Genomic DNA, 19,189 nt, shown 5'->3' with positions numbered 1-19,189 from the left:
ATTAGTTTAAATTCAAATTAAATTTTAAATCATAAAATTGTCAAAATACCCTCAAAATAGCTAATTAGATGTTAATTTCAATTAAAAATCTAACGGAGGAGGCTTTTTTTTTTTTAATATTTCATTGTTCATGGGCAACAAATGTTATGTTTTAAAGTTCAGTGGGCAAAGTGTTACAAGAAGTATAATTCAAGAGGAATATTTGTAATTAATCCTTAATTAAATTACTGTTTTTATAATTAGAAAAAGTTTCATTTTGGTATTCTTTATTAATCAATGAATCTTGATGCTAAATTTCGGTATTACGTGTGAATCAACGGATTTTTAAAGCAATTTTCCTAGTATTCTATGTGAATCAATAGGTCAACTGAGTTATCCTAATTTATTTTTCAATTTTTTCTAAGACGCTTCCCCTACATAAGTTTAGTATCAGAGCTTTGCTACGCTTTTGCACCACGCAGCGAGCCGAGATGCGCCCGTGGAGGACGCTTATAAGTGCGATCGCTTTGCAGTTCTAGAGCAACAGACGCAGCAAGTGCTGGAACGTCTTGAGAACATGGATCCAATTCAGAATTTGAATCCACGACACAGGTCAACATCACAGCATGATCAGAGGCGGCAGGAGACGTAAATTCGTATTGACATTCCAGAATTTTACAGTGACCTTCAAGCGCAGGAGTTCTTAGACTGGATCGCCAACATTGAAAAGTTCTACAATTTAAGAAACTTCCTGAGCACGACAAAGTTCTGTTGGTAGCGACTAGATTCTGAGGACGGGCTAGGACATGGTGGCATTAAACTAAAGTCCTTCATGCTAGGATGGGAAAGGTGAAGATCACCTAATAGAAGAAGTTGAATAGACACATGTCTGCGGCATTTCTGCCACATAATTATGCTCAATTCATGTATCAAAGATTGCATAACTTGCACCAAGGATCACTGACTATAAATGAGTACAGAACCGAGTTTTATCACTTGCTGATCAGAAACGAGATCTCCGATACAGAATATCAAATTTCAGATGTTACATCGGAGGTTTGCTCCCACAAATTCAATATTGTTTTGCCTTATTTGATCCTATTTCTGTTTCTGAAGCATACCAAAAGACGCTAGTTAGAGAGAAAACTCACTCGAAGGACTGATATCGAGACACCTCAACCAAATTTTTGGACTCAGATTGGAGATAGCATTGGTCCGTGCAATTACAACCACGGTGGTGCTAGTAGTGTAACGCCCTCCGGAATTAAATTTGTTTAATTATGATAATTATGGTTTATTAGTGTGCCTAAATTAATTTTCTTAATTAATTATGAACTTTTAAATTTATTCTTAATATTTGCAATTTCACCCATCTTTACTTTTATTTTTCTTTCTTTATTATTTCTTTTCTCCATTTTATTTTCCTTTTCTTCTTTTCTTTTCTTTTCTTTCTTTCTTTTCATTTTCCCTCCTCTCCCGTAACCCTCTCACTCACTCACACTCTCTCACACTCTCTCTTACTCTCTCCCTCACCGAGCTCTCTCTCTCTCTCTCTCTCGCCCATCTCTTCCTCTTCTTTCTTCTAAGTTTTCCCTCTCTCTCAAGAATGTTCTTGAACCGAATTTGAAGAAAAACGGGGATTTCTAAGAGATTTTCAACATCAAAGCTTGGATCGAGGTAAAACTCTTTGAAGCTTACTTTAGATTTTCAGATTTAGCTTTGTGGAACTCGTTTTAGTCGAGTTTGGTGATTTTTTGTTTAAATTTTGTTTTCGAATGGGATTTGGTGAAACCTTGATGAAAATTGGGGGTTTTGATTCTTTGGACCCCATTTGTTGATTTGAAACTGGATCTATACATTTCCCTTGAGAATATGTCGAAATCGGACCCAAAATTGCAGGTTTTGGCTTTGTTTCTCGCGAATCGGCCATTGTTGGCACTGGAAATTCTTCCCCACCGGTTGACCGGTCTGGTCGACCGGTCACCCTTCCATAGGTCGACCGATCAAGTCGACCGGTCACCTCTCTACCGGCTGACCGGTGGAGTTACACTCCTCTGTCACCGGTCGACCGGTTCCCACTGAAACCGACCCTAAACAGCCCAAAAAATCATGTTTTGACCCTGAAACTCAATGTGGGATTGACCTAACCTCATTTGAGAACTCAAAATGAGTGGATTAGCCACATGAATCCTTGTTTTCCATTTGATTCTCCGGAATGAATCTCTGTTGTCAAAGAATCATGATTTGAATTAAAAATTGTTTATGAATATTGATTTTGAACTATGGCACACTAATATGACACAACTGTGTCTAATTAAACGAGGATGTTTGATGAGAAATGTCAAACTCTAAATTATTGATTTTGATGGGAAAGTTAGTGGCACGATTGGAATTGGAGCCTCAAAGGCAAGCGGAGCTAGGGCTACGTGAAGACAACCACAGGTTTGATATCCAAAAGGTAGGATATTCTTGTCCATATCCTTGTTAGCCTCATTTTAAATGGTTTAAGCCAATGAAAATGTTTCAGAACAAAACATGATTAAAGCAAATGATTTTAAAAGAAATAGCATGTGAATGCTATTAGGTTTTCCAATGATTTTGGAAATGAGATTTTAAAGAGTATCATTTCTTAAAATGAGTTATTTAAGGAATGATACAACGCATGGTGGCCACAGAGATCGGGATGTGGGAATCGCATCCTTGGGGGCAGGTCCCGAAACCCGTACGGATCCACTTCTTGTTTAGTGGAATTATGGCTTTGCATTTTTCATAGACAGACATTTTTACCACTTCTTGTTTAGCGGTAAGATGAGCTGCACACTTTCATTATACATATATTTTCTACTGTGAGTATTTCCTTTTCCAAAAGGGGATGAGCGGTTCCGGGTGTATACCTTTGGACCGTGAGTACCCTTATTTTAAATGCTTTATAAAATTATATCCTACTGGGTCTTTCGCTCACCTTTCTTGTTTTCAAATGTATTAAACCCCTCCAGGAGACACGAGGAGTAGTGCGGAGTAGGTAGCTACTACCGGTGGCGTGGACTTGACCTCGGAAAGAGAATAGCTGTCTTTCCTCTTATCTTTCATTTTAAGGCATGTATAAAAGATTATGGATTATAAACTTAAATATTACTAGACTGTGGTTGATGTCACACTTACTTTTATTCATATTCATGTATGCTAAATACTTGTGGGAATTCCTGACTTGATACCAGGGACGTGATTTTAAACTGGTTTGGTTGGAAATTCCACCACCGTTCTTGAAATTGAAATTCTGCTGAATAAAAAGGGGCTCATTTGGAAATACCTGAATGTTTTGGATTTGAAAGAAATTAAAAATATTTGCTAATCACTCTCTCAAACAGGTTTAATTTTCTAAACGAGCCTCCACGTCACTAACCCCGGTTTGGGGGCGTGACAAGACTTGGTATCAGAGCCCTTGGTTTAGAACCTCAGGGTTTGGAATTATGCATACATGAATGACATCAGGAAACCACTAAAACAGACTAGCTTTCTTTTCAGATAAAAGAATGCTGCCGCGCCGTAGAAACCCTAACCCACCGGCGATGCCGAATGAGCAATTCATGGAAGCCATGTACGCCGCTTTCCAGGGGATGGCTACTAGAGCCCAAAATGAACGTCTCGTGGAGGACAGAAAACAAAACTACTTCCGTGAGTACAGGCGTAGTTCAATTCCTGCATTCACTAGCGCAGGTGGACCCGAGGAAGCTGAGTATTGGTTTGAATCGGTGTCTAAGCATCTAAGCACCATGGGAGTACCGGATGAGTATTGGGTGGAGTTCGCAGCTTTTAAGTTTGAAGGTCCTGCAGGTGCGTGGTGGAAGCATATCCGGCGAATGCAAGATGTAGAGGGGATGACTTGGGAACAATTCGAAGCACTCTTTAATGAGCAATTCTTTTCCCAAAGTTATAGAGATGAAAAGGCCATGGAATTCATGGGCCTACAGCAAGGGGATATGACAGTAAGGGAATACGAAGCTCGGTTCAATGAATTGCCCCGTTTTGCTCCCTCCTTGATTGAATCGGAGTGCATGAAGTGCCTAAAGTTCGAGAAAGGTCTTAAGGGTGTGATCCAAAAATCAGTGGTAGCTTTAAGGCATCGAGTCTACAGTGACCTGGTTGCAGCAGCCATCTCTGTTGAACAAGAGCACATCGCCTTCCTCCAGGATCGAGCAGTTTCAGGGAAAACTTCAGGAGGACCTCAAAGGAATAACAGAAAAAGTCGTGATCAAGGGCAAGGTAGTGGGGGAGTGCCTAGTGGTAGCAGTGGCTCTTCAGAAAGTGGGAAGAGTGGACCCTATAACTTCAAGTGCCACCATTGTGGGGAGCTAGGGCATATTAAGAGGAACTGTCCTATTAGGGGCTAACAGGTGAACCAACAGACCCAGCAATTACCGCAGAGTCAAATGGGTACTGCTCCTAGTCAAGACAGACTTTCACAGTTCACGCCTTTCTATCAGCCCCAGTTGCCTGTCCAGATGCCAATTTTGTTGGGAATGGTGTTCTAGAAGCATGAGATGTAATAGGATATTTATTATTTATTTAATAAAGGAGTTTATTCATTATTTTATGTGCATATATATTTATGAATATTTTATGAATATCAATGAAAATTTCATGATTATTTATGTAACCTTAAACATTGTATATAAGTGTTATATACAAGAGGATAATGTTTAAGGATAATAATCAAAAAGCAATGTTCATAATGAATTTAATTAAAGTTAGGAATCTTTAATTAAAACATTATTAATACATGTCATTCCCATTTAGAATGGAACGGTGTTATCCGCGCTGTTAATATGGTGAGATATTGAATTAGTGTATTTTACATAATGAGATTATGTGGAACAAGGACACAGACACAATATGAATTTCTAATAATTTCCGTTAAGTATAGAAATTCTAATTGAGTCTACCGATGGTCATATATAGAATGATCTTAATCATGAGTTCTTAACAGACTCCTATTTATGGATTTGTGTCTTTTGATTTACTCGGTACGGATTCTGAGCCCCTGAATCCTATTCCATGTATTTTGGAGACATGATGAAGTAGGTAGCCGGGAATGTTATTACACGAGATGGAATCCATTCCTTTTTAAGAAAGAAGTAGATAAATAATTCTCTTGAGGGTTGATTCAGTACTTGGACTAGTAGGAGATCCAATTCATGAATGTGTTTTATGAATCACTGTCCATTAGAGAATCAATGGTACTCAAGGATAAAGAAGTAATTAGAGAGGTTAACGGATTTTACCTTGCTCTAATTATGAATTATTTATGGAGGATTGATCTATATGCAATGACTATATCAAATGGACACTTCACAGTTTAGAAGTAATTTATATCTATAATTTTGAGAGTGCAATTCCAAGTTTGTAGTGGAGTAACTATTAGAATTAATAGAATTAATTAATTAATTAAAGTGTTTAATTAATTATTAATTTTATTAGAGCTCGGGATTATAGGTCCATTAGTTTTCACGTCGTCCTAGTAATTTTGCCAGACACAGAGGGCAAAATGGGAATTTTAGAATTACGGAATTCTAAAAATTAAATACTCAAAAATAATTAATTGAGAATTAATTATTATTTAAATAATGTGATTATTTAAATTTGAATTTGAACACATCTAGATTTATCCATTTAAACTTATTTGATAAGTTGTTCAATTTAGAATTCAAATTAATTTAAGTTTGACTTAAATTGGAATTTGAATTTGAGTCAACATTGGACTACAGGATAAATGATGATTTTCTCTTCCTTCCCTATCTGATATTGGCGCCACACAGGGATGAGAATCCCCTTAGAATGGCCGGCCATATAGGATAGAGGAAAAGAGATTTTGTTTAAAATTCAAATATAAGATAATTAACAAGTTTTATCTTAGAGATAGAGATTGGATTCATTCTAAAAGTTTGACTTCTACTCTATAAATACTATTTTTGAGACAATTTTCGGAATGATTTTTTGCCCTAATTTTAGAGGTAGCTGAAATTTCTCTATAGAGATTTTGGAAACAATTTTTCAGCCTTAAGAGTTAAGGCTGGCCGAAATTCTCCAGAGAGAGAGGAAGGAAAATTTTTTTTTTCTCCAAAAATTCCACATCATGCATGCGTAGGTGTTTGTGGAAATTCGAGTGTTTATTGTAACCCGTTTTGTCTCATGTGTACCCACACACACGTCTTCATGGATTCTAAGAATTGATGTGGAAGATATTAGTTTTCTAAACACAAAACTTTGGAGCAAGGATTGTTCGAGGTCAAAAAACTCAATTATCATCTGAGTCGAGTGGCTCTTCGGGAAGTGGGAAGAGTGGACCCTATAGCTTCAAATGCCACCATTGTGGGGAGCTAGGGCATATCAAGAGGAATTGTCCTATCAGAGGCCAACAGGTGAACCAACAGGCCCAGCAATCGCCGCAGAATCAAAGGGGCATTGCTCCTAGTCAAGACAGACTTCCACAGTTCACGCCTTTCTATCAGCCCCAGTTGCCTGCCCAGATGCCAATTCCTCCTGCACCGATCTTCCGTCCGCCGAACTACTCTTATTTCTGGCCACAGGCTTCCGTATCAGTACAGTCTACCCCGCCGCAACAACAGTACAGACCTGGAAACCAGAGACCTAACAACAATGAGAGAGGAAAAGGGAAAGCACCGGGGCAGATGCATACCATGGCCGGGGAAAGTTCTGGAGCTCAAGCCGGAAACCCAGTCGTCGAGGGTATGGTACCTATCTCACATTCTTTTGCACGAGTTTTGTTCGACACTGGTGCTACGCACTCTTTTGTTTCCACTACTTTTGTGAAAATTTTAGGTTTGAAACCCGATGACTTAGAGACTTCAATGTTTATAAGTTCTCCATTGGGACGTGTGGAGGTGACTAGTGTATGTAGGTCGTGTGTGATCACGATTGGAAGTGAGAAATTAAAGGCAGATTTGATAATCCTTCCCATGAATCAGTTTGATATGGTGCTTGGAATGGATTGGTTGTCAAGATATGGGGCCATTGTTGATTGCCACCGTATGAGAGTCACCTTAACTACCGGTTCTGACATGACAGTAACGTATCAGGGAGGTGTTAACCCAGTTACAGAACAACGACTACTGAGGCATAGTGTCGGAGGACGACAGAATTAAGCTTGTTTCTCATTCCTTTCGGCATTAGAGGGTGAATCCGGTATCGCTGGGGAGAATGTTGAGGTCCCCGTGGTGGATGAATATGCGGCTGTATTCCCTGATGAGTTGCCTGGTTTACCGCCTGATCGGGAGATTGAGTTTTGCATCAACTTACTTCCGGAGACGGCTCCGATTTCTATTGCTCTGTATCGAATGGCGCATGTGGAAATGAAAGAGCTAAGGAAACAGCTCGGAGAGTTGGCAGAAAAGGGATTCATTAGAAACAGCACTTCCCCGTGGGGTGCACCTGTCTTATTTGTGAAAAAGCACGACGGATCCCTTTGGTTGTGCATAGACTACCGACAATTGAATAGGGTTACTGTGAAGAACAAGTACCCATTGCCGAGGATCGATGAGTTGTTCGATCAACTGGGAGGATCACGGTATTACTCAAAAATTGACTTGAGATCCGGGTATCATCAGTTGAAGATTAGGGAAGATGATATTCCAAAAACAGCTTTCAGGACTCGCTATAGGCATTATGAGTTCTTAGTAATGCTTTTTGGATTGACGAAGCCCCCCGCCGCTTTTATGGATTTGATGAATCGAGTCTTCCGCCCATATTTAGACCAGTTTGTGATAGTCTTCATTGATGACATCCTGGTTTATTCAAAGACTTGGGAAGAGCACGAGCAACATTTGAGGATCGTTCTCCAGACTCTTCGAGAACACCAGCTTTATGCAAAGAAGGAGAAATGTGATTTCTGGTTGACAAAAGTCAAGTTCCTTGGACATGTTATATCTGGATAAAGAATTTCAGTGGATCCCTCAAAGATTGAAACGGTGCTACAATGGGAAAGACCGAAGAACGTTGCCAAAATTTGAAGCTTCCTAGGACTTGTGGGGTATTATCGACGATTTGTAAAGGATTTTTCGAGTATTGCTGCCCCAATGACGCGGTTGACTAAAAAGGAAGTCAGGTTTGAATGGGATGCTGATTGTGAACATGCATTCCAAGAACTGAGGACTAGGCTAACTAGTGCTCCGATTCTAATGATTCCTAATAGCGATGAGCCGTACGAGGTGTATTCCGATGCATCAAGACGAGGACTTGGGTGTGTTCTGATGCAAAATGGACATGTTGTGGCCTATGCATCTCGTCAACTGAAGCCACATGAACAGAACTACCCCACGCATGATCTAGAGTTAGCAGCAGTGATTTTTGCTCTCAAGATATGGAGATGCTACCTCTATGGAGTAAAATTCCAGATCTTCTCTGATCATAAGAGTTTGAAATATCTGTTCACTCAAAAGGACTTAAATCTAATACAAAGAAGGTGGATGAAATACATGGAGGATTATGACTTCACCTTGCAGTATCATCCTGGAAAAGCCAACGTGGTAGTAGACGCTCTCAGCAGAAAGACTCCAGGAATCCTAACATCTTTGGCATTAGAAGATTGGAAACGGAGTGCAATTATAGGCGACTATGATCTTCAGTATTATGAGGATTCTAACCAAGCTATGGTGTACAACTTGGTTTCAACGCCAATCCTTATACAGCAAGTCAAGCAGAACCAATGGTAGGATTCGCATCTTCAAGGAATTTGGACTCGAGTTCAGAATGGAGAAAAACTAGACGAATGGAATATTCGGGAAGATGGAACGCTCTACTTCAGGAATCGCCTTGCCGTTCCTCAAGTGGATGAGATAAAGAAGACAATCCTTCACGAGGCTCACAAATCGAGGTTCGCTATTCACCCTGGGAGTACCAAGATGTATCAAGACCTCAAAATGCAGTATTGGTGGAGAGGTATGAAGAAGGATGTTCGCCAATACGTGTCAGAATGTGCGACTTATCTTCGAGTCAAGGCTGAACATTGAAAACCTGCTGGAGAACTGCAACCTCTTCCTGTTCCTGGATGGAAGTGGAGAACTTCATTCCCTTTCGTGCGACTTATTCCAGGAAAGTCCTAGCAGAGTTGTATGTGGAGCATGTTATCAGACTTCACGGAGTTCCGTTGTCTATCACATCAGATTGTGACACTCATTTCAACGCTAGATATTAGAGAAGTTTCCAAGAAGCCATGGGAACCGAACTGAATTTCAGCACCGCATTTCATCCTCAGACCGATGGACAATCTGAGAGAGTTATTCAGATTTTGGAGGACATGCTTCGTGCTTGCATTCTAGATTTTGGTGGAAACTGGAAGAAGTATCTTCATTTAGCTGAGTTCGCCTACAACAACAGTTATCAGAGTAGCATTGGGATGGCCCCATTCGAAGCATTGTATGGCAGACCTTGTAGATCGCCAGTTTGTTGGCTTGAGTCAGAAGATCGACTGACCCTTGGACCGGATGTTATCTAGAAGAATAATCAAAAGATAGCCGTGATCTGAGAACGACTATTAACGGCTCAGAGTCGTCAGAAGAGTTATGCTGACAGGAGAAGTAGACCCTTAGAGTTCTCAGAGGGTGATTTTGTCTTGTTAAGAGTCTCACTGCGCAAAGGAGTTACTCGTTTTGGTGTGAAAGGAAAACTCGCGCCGAGGTATATCGGGCCATTTCAGATCACCCAACGAGTCGGTGTCGTTTCTTACCGCCTTGATCTTCCTCCAGAATTGTCTCACACGCACAATGTGTTCCATGTTTCTATGCTTTGGAAGTGTCAACCCGATCCAGAAGCTATTGTCCAATGGTATGACGTGCCGATCCAGTATGCCTACTGGGCCTTTCGCTCACCTTTCTTATTTTCAAATGTATTAAACCCCTCCAGGAGACGCGAGGAGTAGTGCGGAGTAGGTAGCTACTACCGGTGGCGTGGACTTGACCTCGGAAAGAGAAGAGTTGTCTTTCCTCTTATCTTTTATTTTAAGGCATGTATAAAAGAGTATGGATTAGAAACTTAAATATTACTATACTGTGGTTGATGTCACACTTACTTTTATTCATATTCATGTATGCTAAACACCTGTGGGAATTCCTGACTTGATACCAGGGACGTGATTTTAAACTGGTTTGGTTGGAAATTCCACCACCATTCTTGAAATTGAAATTCTCCTGAATAAAAAGGGGCTCGTTTGGAAATACCTGAATGTTTTGGATTTGAAAGAAATTAAAAATATTTGCTAATCACTCTCTCAAACAAGTTTAATTTTCTAAACGAGCCTCCACGTCACTAACCCCAGTTTTAGGGCGTGACAAGTAGCAGTTCCAAATAGGCAACCCCCACATCACTTCCTCATCAGACTAAACCAGCAAGCAACATGCAGTGCTATAGCTATGGTGATCGACAACATAGACAACAAAATAGCAAAAATCCCTAGCAAAAAATAGGTACTAATAAGAGCAAATGACCAATTTGACGAGGCTAATGATCAGGCAGATGAGATCAGTCTTGCGAAACTCTTCGGCACCGACAACTTTGAAATTGGCACTGAAGAACATTTGGTGGAGATGATGGAAATAAATTCTTTATTTATGAAATCCTTAATCACATCAAGATTCACCATGTTAAATCATCAAGAAGAATAGACTTAAGCGGAAGCGTACCTGAATCCATAGGAACGGATTGTTTCATGAATCTTGTGGTTCTTGATCAATCTTTTGGTTCTTGATCTTCCAAATTATTCAGTATATATGCCTTGAGAAGGAATTCTCACTTTTCTAATGATGGGATGTCAGAAAAGTATCATACATATAATTTGGGAACCACAACCATTTATATAGAAGTCAACTTTTCATTATTTCTAATTTGACCCATCATAAAATAATAAATAACGATTTGGTCTCTACACATATTAGGCCCACACTTATTAGATGCATTAAAGCCTAAATTACCTAAAACCTTATTTGATCACTTTAAATGGGCTTAACTTAATATGATAGCATATAATATACAGTTATTATTATATATGTATATATGCACGTACAAAATTTAACAATCTCCCACTTGGACTACATATATATATATATGACTTTATAATTGTATATTAAAATATAACCTTTATGAGCTCAAAATCTGTGTTATCATATCCAAAAGCATCTCTGAACAATCTCGTCCATTAATTATGTTAACATAGGATCAAGGCGATCTTTGTTACATGTATCGTAACTAGACCCATCCATGGTCACGTATATCAACATAACCAAACGACATAGATCAAGTATGGATGTATAGCATGGAAATTACATGTAATGTGATCTAAACATGCCTATTTCCAACTGGTCCAACTTTATTCTTTATGAGATCAAAATAAAACTGAATTAAAGTGAAAATAAACTGAATACTTTATTTCTGCAGATAATATCCATAAAAAAAAGATGTGTCTATAATAGAAAAGCATATAAATACAAACTCCCACTAATTCAGCATATCATCAAATGATACAACACACATATAGCAGTGTGCTCATGAAAGACCTTGGGTGGTAGCCCTTTAGTAAGTAGATCCGTAACCATGAAGTTTGTGCCAATATGATCTATAGACACCTGACCACTCTGAACTCTTTCCTTAACAACTAGGAACTTGATGTCTATATGCTTTGACTTCGTCGAGCTCCTGTTGTTGTTGGAATATAAGACTGCTGACTTATTGTCACAAAATAACTTAAATGGTCTTTCAATTCCATCCACAATTCACAGCCCTATGACAAAATTCAGCAGCCATATTCCATGGTTGGATGCCTCATAACATGCTATAAACTCAGCTGCCATGGTGGAAGAAGCTATGAGTGTCTGCTTTGCACTCTTCCAAGAGATAGCTCCTCCAGCAAGCATATAGATATAGCCTTAAGTGGATCTACAACTGTCTTGGCATCTAGCAAAGTTAGAATCCGAATACCCAATGATCTCCAACTTATCCGACCTCCTGTATGTGAGCATGTAATGTTTTGTTCTCTGAAGATACCGCATTACTCGTTTGGCTGCTTTCCAATGATCCATTCCCGGATTGCTCAAATATTTGCCTAACATCCCAACAATGTACGCAATATCCTGACGCGTACAAACTTGAGCATACATTAGACTTCCCACTACTGAAGCATAGGGAATCTTCTGCATTTCCTTATATTCAAAATCATTCTTAGGGCATTAATCGAGACTGAACTTGTCTCACTTAGTAACAGGGGTGTCTCATGGTTTGCAATCTTGCATGCCAAATCTCTTAAGTACCTTCTCAATATAGGTCTTTTGTGATAATCTAAGAATACCCCGAGAGTGATCTCAGTGTATTTGAATTCCTAATACAAAATATGCGTCCCCAAGATCTTTCATCTCAAATCTCTTTGATAGAAATCTCTTGGTTTCATGCAACAAACCTATATCGTTGCTGGCAAGCAGTATGTCATCGACATATAAAACTAGGAAAATGTGTTTACTCCCACTGAACTTGTGGTATATACAATCGTCAACCGTATTCATCTCAAAACCAAACGAGATGACAACTTGATGAAATTTGTAATACCATTGACGGAAAGCTTGCTTAAGTCCATAGATGGATTTCTTTATTTTGCAAACCATATTCTTTGCATCACCCAACACAAAGTTTTCTGGTTGCACCATGTAAATCGTCTCATCAATGTCACCATTGAGAAATGCAGTCTTTACATCTATCTGATGCAACTCAAGGTCAAAATGTACCACTAATGCCATTATTGTCCTAAAAGAGTCTTTCGATGAAACCGGAGAGAAAGTATCTTTATAATCAATGCCTTCCTTTTGAGTAAAGCCTTTTGCAACAAGACGAGCCTTATATCTCTCCACATCACCATTTGAATCTCGTTTGGTCTTAAATATCCATTTGCAACCAATGGGCTTCGCACCTTCAGGCAATGAGATGAGTTCCCAAACGTCGTTGTCTTTCATGGACTTAATATCTTCATTCATGGCATCAATCCACTTCTGAGAATTAGTACTTTGCATGGCTTGATGAAAGTTGATTGGATCATCTTCCACCAATCCAATGTCATTCTCATGTTCTTGGAGAAATATGATGTAATCATCAGAAATCGTACTTCTCCTTTCTCTATAGGATCTCCTTAATGGCAATTGTTCTTGAGGTTGTTGAGTTTGTTCTTCAGGAATAACCTGTTGGCCTTGATCGGGGAGATTTTCAACATTGTCTTGTGGTTCTAGTATTGCTTCTTGAACAACATCAGGAATAGGAGCCTGATCATTGTCAATAGCAATCGTAGGAAGAGAAACAGATTCCTCTTCAAAGACAAAATCTCCAACCTTATCCCTCCCCCCGAACACAATATTCTCAAAGAACTGGGCATTTTCCGTCTCATAGAAGGATCTAGATGTGGGATCATAAAACTTATACCCCTGAGATCATTCAGAGTACCCAACAAAATAGCTGCTGACTGTTCTTGAGTCCAGTTTCTTTTCATTTGGCCTATAAGGTCTTGCTTCTGCTGGACAACCCCAAATGTGTAAATGCTTTATACTGGGCTTCTTGCCCGTCCATAATTCATAAGGAGTTTTAGCCGCTGCCTTAGTTAGAACTATGTTAAGAATGTAAGCTGCAGTCTTTAATGCCTCACCCCAGAGTGAATTTGGTAAGGTAGTATGACTAACCATACTCCTCACCATATCCTTTAATGTACTATTTCGTCTCTCAACAACACCATTCATAGTAGGACTTCCTGGCATGGTGTACTGTGGGATGATACCGCACTCCTCTAGGAATTTGGCAAATGGCCTTGGACGTTGTTCACCAGATCCATCATATCTGCCATTGTATTCACCACCACGGTCAGATCTGACAGCTTTAATCTTTTTGCCAAGCTGATTCTCAACTTCAGCTTTGAAAACCTTAAACACGTCCAATGATTGGGACTTCTCATGAATGAGATAAAGGTAGCCATAATGTGAGTAATCGTCTATGAACGTAATAAAATATTATTGACCATTCCATGAAGCCGTAGAGAATGACCCACAAATATCCGTATGTATTAGTTCTAAGACATCTGAAAATCTATTGGCACCTAATCTCCTTATGTTTGTCTATTTCCCCTTAATGCACTCAACACAGACTTGAAAGTCTGACAAACCAAGAGGATCAAGAATTCCATCTGACACGAGTCTTTCAATTCTTTGTTTAGATATGTGACCTAAACGTTTGTGCCAGAGTGAAGCAGAATTCTCATTTGTTAATTTGCGTTTTGTACCACGTGAACTCAAATGCAAGGTTTCATTATAAGAGGCAATAGTATCAAGTAAATAAAAGTTATCATGAAAAGACAAAGAACCGGTACCAACAATATTTGAATTCAAAGAAAGACTAAACTGATTATTTCTAAATGAACAAGAGTAACCAAATTTGTCAAAAACAGAAATAGAAATCAAATTCTGTCAAAAAGACGGTACAACATATGTCTCTTTTAAATCCAAATAATATCCAGTCTTTAACAATAACCTAAATGTCCCTATAACCTCAACTTCCACTGATTTTCCATCGCCCACATAGATGAATCTTTCAGCATCATTTGGCTTTTGGCAGCTCAAGTAACCCTGCATTGACACACTTATATGAGTAGTAGCACCAGAATCTATCCACCAAGTGTGTCTTGGCATTGAAGCTAAATTAACCTCAGAACAAACCAAGGCGAGAAACGTACCCTCATTTGCACGCCAAGCGTGATATTTGGTACAATCCTTCTTCATGTGTCTAGGTTTCTTGCAAAAGTAACAGCAAAATTCCTCATCTTGTTTCTTTTGCTATTTCTTTTGGGCTGGACCTCCCGCAACTTCTTTGTCCTTCTTCCTTTTCTTGTTATTGTCCTTAGAAGTACTAGCCAAGTGAGCACTTTCTGTTTTCTTGCTGCAGTCTTTCTTCTTCTTGCACACAATGAGAAATGAGCTCATTAAGAGTCCATTTGTCCTTTTGGCAGTTGTAACTGACCTTAAACTGGCTGAATTGTGCAGGAAGAGAAATCAAAACTAAATGCACGAGCAAATCCTCAGATAGATCTAACTTTAGTGCCTTTAGTTTCGAAGCAAGATGAGACATTTCCATGATGTACTCCCTTATATTTCCTTTTCCTTTAGACTTCAATGAAATCAAGTTCGACAAAATCGTACTTGTTTCAGCCTTATCATTTTTAGCAAAATGCTTTTGAAGTTCCTCAAGGAACTCTTTGGCAGTAGTTACCTTCTCGGACACAGCACCCCTGAAAGTTTCTGGAATTCCACGCTTCATGATCATAAGACTCATGCGATTTGAACGTTCCCACTTCTCAAAATCCCATTTTTCCTCATTGGAACTTTGGTCTGTAAGAGCAGTGGGTTGTTCAATCCTTAGCGTAAGGTCTAGATCCATGCAGCCAAGAACGATCATAACATTCTCTTTCCATTCCTTAAAGTTTGTTCCATTTAACATGGGAATAGAATTTATGCTAGCAGATATAGTAGAAGCATATGTATTAACTGAAAATAGAACAAAACAAAACGTTCACACAAATACCATATCAAACTTTTAACAATTCAAATAATGGTAAGACCCATCACAAGATACCTAACACAACATTAACAATTAGTCTTTGGACAATAATATTAACTTGTAAGTGGTACTCTTGGTGTAGTAATCAAATACTGACAATAAAATCATGTCAAACAACAAGCCTTTCTTTGGACCGACTTATTGTTCACATAGAATACCTAATAATTGTCACATATTTATTACCACAAGTGTGCATATAATTCGGCCAAATACTGACCTTCCTTTGGGCCGATCAATATCCGCATGAATTACATACCCACAACCATCTTTATGTTATAAAATAAATTGATTTACACAAGAGAGGCTACTTTGGTAGCATGTTCTTTCAATCAATTCATATTAAAACATAAGACATCCATAAAAGAAAAGTTGTACCAAATTTTGAATTTAAATTTCCAAAGAAAAAAAGTCAATGATGGTCAAAGTCAACGGTCGTGGTCACTGGTCAACTTTGATCATGGCCAGATGGGTTGGGTCAACCCAACCCGCATCCTGATCCGGCCTGCATACCCTTATTCCTCTCCTTCAACAGGAGAAAGAGGAAAATAGGCCAACACTTGAGATGAATTAAAATTAATAGGCCAATAGTTTACATAAGTTAATAAATAGGCCAAATTACTATTTTTGTCCATAACTTGTCTGGTTATGAACCATAACTTGACAAGTTATTATCCATTTTTATCCATAACTTGTCTGGCTATGAACCATAACTTAACAAGTTATGCCCTATTAATTTTTATAACTAAAAGTTAGTCTATATATTTTCTTAAACTTTTTATATTGGCCTATTTTTTACTATTAGGTTGCTGAGGGCTAATCTCGCAGCCCTTTTTTTTTTTTTTGTTATAGGCCCAGTTAGGCCCATTTCTTTCTTCAACAACTCTGGGCTTCAGCCCAGAGGCTGCTTGTGAGGGGTCGCAACAGTCGCGACCCCTGGAGAGTAATGGCGGCCAGAACCGCCCGGCCTAACTGTACAGCGCGACTCTTCATCACCGGCGCGGCCGGACGTTCCACAATGCCGGCGGCGGCAAACGCCGTGTCCTGTTAGCATATCGCCGGCGGCAAAGAAGAGTGCCGCCAGCCAGTTTTCTTGAATCTTTTGATTGAAACTCATACTATTCTGCATCCTATATATATACTAGAATTTTGTTGTCGTTTTCCTACTCAGTTTATACTTTATATGTATATATAATATGGAGGCAGAGCATAAATCAAAGAGAATGTCTGAAAGCATCAACCGAAAAATTAGAGAAGAATTTCTCTTAATGACTTAACACTCTGATACCACTTGATGGAAATAAATTCTTTATTTATAAAATCCTTAATCACATCAAGATTTATTATGTTAAATCATTAAGAAGAATAGATTTAAGCTGAAGCGTACCCGAATTCATAGGAACGGATTGTTTCATGAATCTTGTGGTTCTTGATCAATCTTTTGGTTCTTGATCTTCCAAATTATTCAGTATGAATGCCTTGAGAAGTAATTCTCACTTTTCTAATAATGGGATGTCAGAAAAGTTTCATATATATAATTTGAGGACCACAACCATTTATATAGAAGTAAACTTTTTATTATTTCTAATTTGACCCATCATCAAAATAAGAAGTAACGATTTGGTCTCTACACATATTAAGCCCACATTTATTAGATGCATTAAAGCTCAAATTACTTAAAACCTTATTTGATCACTTTAAATGTGCTTAACTTAATATGATAGCATATAATATACAATTATTATTATATATGTATATATCCACGTCTAAAATTTAACAAGAGATTCCTAAAAATTTCATTTTTAAAATTGATACAATTGAATAAACAATTTATTTGTTTCAAAGATGGATCATCCATAATTAATGAAGCAAATTATTCACTACCCGTATCACTTGAAGCTACTCTGAATTTGAGGACGAATTTTTTCCAACCAAAGGAGAATAATACAGCCCATACTAGGAAAGAAACCAATAATTTTGGCTCTCGAAGATAATTATTGTGGAAGAAAGGTCAAATTCTATTTTTAGAAGTTTTTAAATAATTCAATTACCATTTTTATAATCAGGAAAGTTTCATTTTGGCTTAAATATTGGGTCAAATATAAGTTACTTTCCAAAGTCAAAAAAATATAAGTTACTTTCCTTTTTCATTTTTAATTTTCAGAATTATTTATTTTCATATTTTTATTTGTAGTTTTTTATTACGGTTTGGGCAGATAAGTCTACAAATATGTTAGTCTTATCATAAGTAAGAAGGGAGAATTATTTATAAATGAAATTTGGGTGTTCACACTTTATTTTTCCAATTTTTAGTATTCTTTGTGAATCAACAATATTAGCAATTCAAAAAAAAAAAAATAGAAAAATGAAACAAATGAATTTTAGGGATCAATAATCAAGTCCTCTAGGTATTGGTCTACTTCAAGCAGTCAAGTTTCCTTGTCATGAACTGCTAGAGACAATCTGAGTTTATGTAGCGTGCGAATGCGCTGTCTTTAACCTCATCAATATCTCATACTTATCAAACTGAAGACCACATCAATTGAGGGAAAAAAACGGCTTTGTTTCTATCCTTATTCTAATGCAAAATTTCTATATGCTGTAGTATACTGACATTCAGCAGATGTAAACTAGTGACCATATTAACTATCAAATTATCAATCCATGTCGTTAAGACCCGCAAACGTGTCGATTTTCTAATGGTCGGCTTGTGCTGTTTTCTTCACACATCATTTTCCTTTACTTCCAAACAAGCTGACACCCAAAACTATTCAAAGTCTTCTGGTTCACTCTTACTTTTGGAAAGACGCGTTATAGCATTACCATCATATAACCAGATAGTTTTTGCAAGTACTAAATTCACACAATCTACCCAAAAAAAAGGTACTAAATTCACACAGACCAAAATTATAAAACCAAACCAAGAGATGTGTTTCCCGAGATAATCCTTGCCTTTTCTTCTAAATTATTGGCTTCATGATCTTGTTCAGAAGAGTTGCAAAGTTTTAGTTTTAACTTTTTTCTTTTTTTTTTTTTTTGACAGAGGATTCAATCATTAATGAAAGACAGAATCTTTGCATTTGTTCTCCTGTTTTAACTTTGAAAAGTGTGCTAGTAAGAAAGTCAGGGCATGTTCTTTTGTTCAAAAAACTCAAAAGAAGACAACTCGAGTTCCAACTTTATTTAAGTTCACGTTCTTTTAAGTTTCAACTTTATTCAACTTTACTCAACTTTATTCAAATTACAACTTCAACTCAAGTTATAACTCAAATTCAACTAAAAAGCTACACTCAAGTTACACTCCAAAAGAACAACCCTTCAGTTTTCTTTTTGCTAAAGCAATAAGAAATTTACTTGTGGCATGTCATTGTTAGACATTTTCAAAGTTATTGTTACCTAAAATAAATATCGTATTATATCCATCATATCCAAATGTTAAAAGTCATCATGATTAATGTTAGTGTGGAATTTTAAGAGACATTAAGAGGTGAACAAGTCAGTCTTTGTCTTTTTTTCATTGACAAGTACAAGTCAAGTCTTTGATGCTTGTCAATGCGAGGAAGAAGAT

General features: G+C 37.9%; 2 protein-coding genes across 2 annotated transcripts; one reads left to right on the top strand and one right to left on the bottom strand.

The window, feature by feature from the left end:
- The first annotated feature begins 3,548 nt into the window (after nt 1-3,548).
- LOC112092149 lies at nt 3,549-4,370 on the top strand. Its single transcript, XM_024167500.1, has one exon. It carries the CDS (start codon nt 3,549-3,551, stop codon nt 4,368-4,370), a length of 822 nt encoding a protein of 273 aa, XP_024023268.1.
- A 10,546-nt stretch (nt 4,371-14,916) lies between these two features.
- LOC21398556 lies at nt 14,917-16,738 on the bottom strand. The gene is made up of 2 exons (XM_010100969.2): nt 16,600-16,738; nt 14,917-15,551 (listed from the first exon to the last, which is right to left on the bottom strand). The coding sequence occupies exons 1-2, from the start codon at nt 16,736-16,738 to the stop codon at nt 14,917-14,919; spliced, it is 774 nt and encodes a 257-aa protein (XP_010099271.2).
- Between the last annotated feature and the right edge of the window lie 2,451 nt (nt 16,739-19,189).

Source organism: Morus notabilis, unplaced genomic scaffold, assembly GCF_000414095.1.
Source record: "Morus notabilis unplaced genomic scaffold, ASM41409v2 Scaffold20, whole genome shotgun sequence".
Classification (NCBI taxonomy): domain Eukaryota; kingdom Viridiplantae; phylum Streptophyta; class Magnoliopsida; order Rosales; family Moraceae; genus Morus; species Morus notabilis.
The sequence above is the reverse complement of the archived record's forward strand: the minus strand, read 5'-3'. Positions and strand labels throughout refer to the sequence as shown.

Excerpts from the sequence above, each read along its gene's own strand:
- LOC21398556 (XM_010100969.2), bottom strand. The coding sequence starts at position 16,738 with ATGAGTTTCAATCAAAAGATTCAAGAAAACTGGCTGGCGGCACTCTTC. Across the intron at positions 15,552-16,599 it reads CGGTGATGAAGAGTCGCGCT|TTAATACATATGCTTCTACT; the intron begins GTACAGTTAGGC and ends TTCTATTTTCAG.
- LOC112092149 (XM_024167500.1), top strand. The coding sequence starts at position 3,549 with ATGCCGAATGAGCAATTCATGGAAGCCATGTACGCCGCTTTCCAGGGG.